The 3,083-nt window shown below is 47.4% G+C and overlaps 1 protein-coding gene across 1 annotated transcript; it reads right to left on the bottom strand.

Moving 5' to 3' along the window:
* Positions 1 to 136: 136 nt before the first annotated feature.
* LOC114107751 (cystatin-14-like) lies at positions 137 to 2,180 on the bottom strand. The gene is made up of 3 exons (XM_027955143.2): positions 1,980 to 2,180; positions 1,266 to 1,376; positions 137 to 271 (listed from the first exon to the last, which is right to left on the bottom strand). The coding sequence occupies exons 1-3, from the start codon at positions 2,178 to 2,180 to the stop codon at positions 137 to 139; spliced, it is 447 nt and encodes a 148-aa protein (XP_027810944.1).
* Positions 2,181 to 3,083: the final 903 nt, after the last annotated feature.

A 3,083-nucleotide genomic window follows, 5' to 3' on the forward strand; every position in this document is an offset into this window, starting at 1 on the left:
AATGGATTCTCCATTGCTTATCGCTAATGGTCACATTCTTGGCAAACAAGCAATACAGAAGAGCTCAAAACTGCTCAGGGACCCATAATGTACTCAAAGATGCCTTTAATTGCATTGACACTGCACAAGCCTAGGACTACAGACTGTCTAGGGAAAGAGGGGATTTCTGCTGTGAAAAGCCAGGGGCCCCTTCCCCACCTGTACAGGTGCTGTACAGAAGAGTAAACTGGGAAAACCAAGGTCGGGCATCCACATGAAAAGTACAGCGCACCTAGAAGAAATAATAATTGTAACATATATCAGAAAAATGTAATGCATGGAGATCATTTAGCTTGTATAAGGTCTTGAGATGCATTAAAAGCCAATTTAAAAAAAAAGAAAAGTATAAACATGCACCTGGTACAAGGCTCATAAAACTCAAGTATCCACCAGAAAAATGGGCAGAAGTTGATAAATCCATCACCCAACATGAACCCAAGGGGTATCAAGGGGGCACCTGCCTGAAGGCCATCACCTTGCCTTCTGAGGCATCCAGTCCACTCAGAGCCTCCCCAAAACACATCACGATAGATGATCTATCCCCATGCTGTGTGCTCTGACAGAGCCAGCAGACAGCCTGAAAGATGGTCCTGCTGGCCACCATCAAACAGAGTAGCAGCACAAACCTACCCCAGAGGCTGCCTGCAAGGATGCTGGTTGGAGGGGGAGACCCCCCACTGATGGCATGCCTCTGATAGTCAACCATGCTGAAGCTCCCACATCCCATGGATCACATGTCAGTCATAGGATGGCCACATCAGAACTCAAGCCCACCAGGAATAGTCCTTACAACCCAGTTACAAGAAGGAAAGGTGGGTGAATAGATAACTAAACAGTCCTTCAGTCCCCAGACATGAGCAAAAGAAGAGTGAGGACCACAGGGAGAATATCATCTGCCTGAACCTCAGGGGTTTCAGAAAGTGCAGGGCTGGGACCCCAGGAAGGGCTCCATCTTGTGACAAAGGCCTCACAGATGTCTGCAGGTTGCCTGTGGTCAGCCAGTAAATCTGTGAGCAGAGGGCTGCTCCCAGGGATGGGAAACAGGCTCTGTCTGTTTAAGATGCCCCCTTTCCAGCCAGTATGGGAGCCCTGAGAGCTGGTGGGAGAGGGGTCAGGAGCCCTCATTCTGTCCCTGGACTACCCCAACAACTTTCTTTAGGGCTCCACCCAAAGGCCTTCTTGATATTACTTTGCATTCCCTGGGGATTCACAATGCTTTCTCAAACCTTTTTTTCTTCTGCGCCTTCTTGCATAGGACAATTGTCAATGTCTTCATCATGTTTTTTACAAATTGTGCGGCCCATATCCAAGTCCATTAAAAATATCATTGTCCATGTCTGTCAAGAACAAATGATAAAATGATCAGCTAAATATTTGCTTTTTGTGAATATAAAATAAAAAGAGAACAAAGTAGAAAAGAAGGCAAATGCAAATGACAAGGATATCCACTCATGCCCAATACACACCAGACATTCGCATGCTCATGCCCCAACACAGATCAACAACACTCACACATTCATGCCAAATACTGTAATAGTTACCACCAGTTACTGTTAGTGTGCAAACTAACAGCACTCACATGGCTCTCTCACATCTGCCCCTCCCTCCTTGCTCAGACTCTACACACTGAGCCAGTCTTGAGCTCCAATGCTGAGCAACGGCAGCAACAGTAGATGTGGTAGAGTGGTTGGTGCTGAGGGCTCCTGTGGATCCAAGTGCCTACAGCTAAAAATCAGTCCAAGGAGGAGGCATTATCAAGGGAACAGGAAAGATAGGGGAAAGTGTGTCCCTGAGCAGGAGGATGGGTCTGCAGACCTTTTGCTACAGGAGAGTGCTGCAGATGTGAAACCCTCCTTGTCAGTCCCTGCTGACATTCCACCTGGTCAGGTTTTTTAATGGGAGACAATACTTTGGGTACAGACACAGTAACTGCCACTCACCTTTTTTTGGGCTCTTCCAACCTCTAGCAACCTGTATGTATTCTCTTCCGCGTTGTCATCATTGAATTGAGCCACGGCAAACTCCACTGATGCCACAAAATAATCCAGATTCTTACTAATGTCTACAAATTCTTTTTTAATGGTCCAGATATGGGTCCCCAGCACAATGAGTCCCATAAGCAGGGGCACCTTCCATAACATGGCTGTCCTCAGCCTCAGCACTGGAGGCTAGGAATACATGAGTGGAGAAGGAGGTGACAGCTGTAACTGGTGACGCCCTCCCCGCTCAGGAGCCCACATTAGCCCTGCCCACCAGAGGCTCTGACTTCCTCCTTCTCACCAGCACCTCTGTCCATCACCTCATCTTCACCCCCATGCTTTTCCCTCCTGTAATCACCAAGCAGAAGGCAGAGCAAAGGTCACATTTTTCTTCCGGGGGCAACATAGCCTTGAATGCACCCAAGAGCATGCATGCAAAATACCTGCCTGCTGCCTGTATATCTCCAGGACTGCTCCCAAGAGGTCCACCAGAGAGCTCCTAGGGAAGCTCCTGTCTGCTATTGCAGACCCATTCCTGGAGGCCCAGTGCCTGCCTTGCTTGCCCTTGCACAGTGCAGGCAAGGATTGCCAGGGTTGACAGAACTCCCAGGAACTCCGATGAGCCCATTCCTGGGGAATTGAAGCGGTTGTCAGTTCTGTTCATGAACTTGACTAGAGCCCATACCATCAGCTGGGCTCAAAGGAGTACAGGGTGTGCAGCCAAGAGTGATGAAGTGTTGGGGGTGTGGGGATCTATGAGAGGCCATCTTCCCATGCCCTGACTCTCCTCTGCCAGAAGGTACACCCAGCTCCATCCTCCCTGTCTGTTGTGCCAGTTCCTAGTTTTCCCTTACTTCTAAACATTTCCACAGACATCCTTTTTGACCTGTGGGCTATAATAGTTGTATTGTTTTATTCTCGACCATAGTTGATTTTCTAATTATCTTTTATCATCTTTTAACTGAAGTCCATTGTGTCCAAAGAACATTCTTTAACTTCTCTTCTTTGATTTTTTTTGGTTTGGAATATGAACAATATTCTCTACGCTTTTTAAAAACAGTGTAT

The sequence above is a fragment of the Marmota flaviventris genome, chromosome 2 (genome assembly GCF_047511675.1).
Source record: "Marmota flaviventris isolate mMarFla1 chromosome 2, mMarFla1.hap1, whole genome shotgun sequence".
In the NCBI taxonomy this organism is placed as follows: Eukaryota; Metazoa; Chordata; class Mammalia; order Rodentia; family Sciuridae; genus Marmota; species Marmota flaviventris.

Excerpts from the sequence above, each read along its gene's own strand:
- LOC114107751 (XM_027955143.2), bottom strand. The coding sequence starts at position 2,180 with ATGTTATGGAAGGTGCCCCTGCTTATGGGACTCATTGTGCTGGGGACC. Across the intron at positions 1,377-1,979 it reads TTGGAAGAGCCCAAAAAAAG|ACATGGACAATGATATTTTT; the intron begins GTGAGTGGCAGT and ends TGTTCTTGACAG. Across the intron at positions 272-1,265 it reads AAGGCGCAGAAGAAAAAAAG|GTGCGCTGTACTTTTCATGT; the intron begins GTTTGAGAAAGC and ends TATTTCTTCTAG.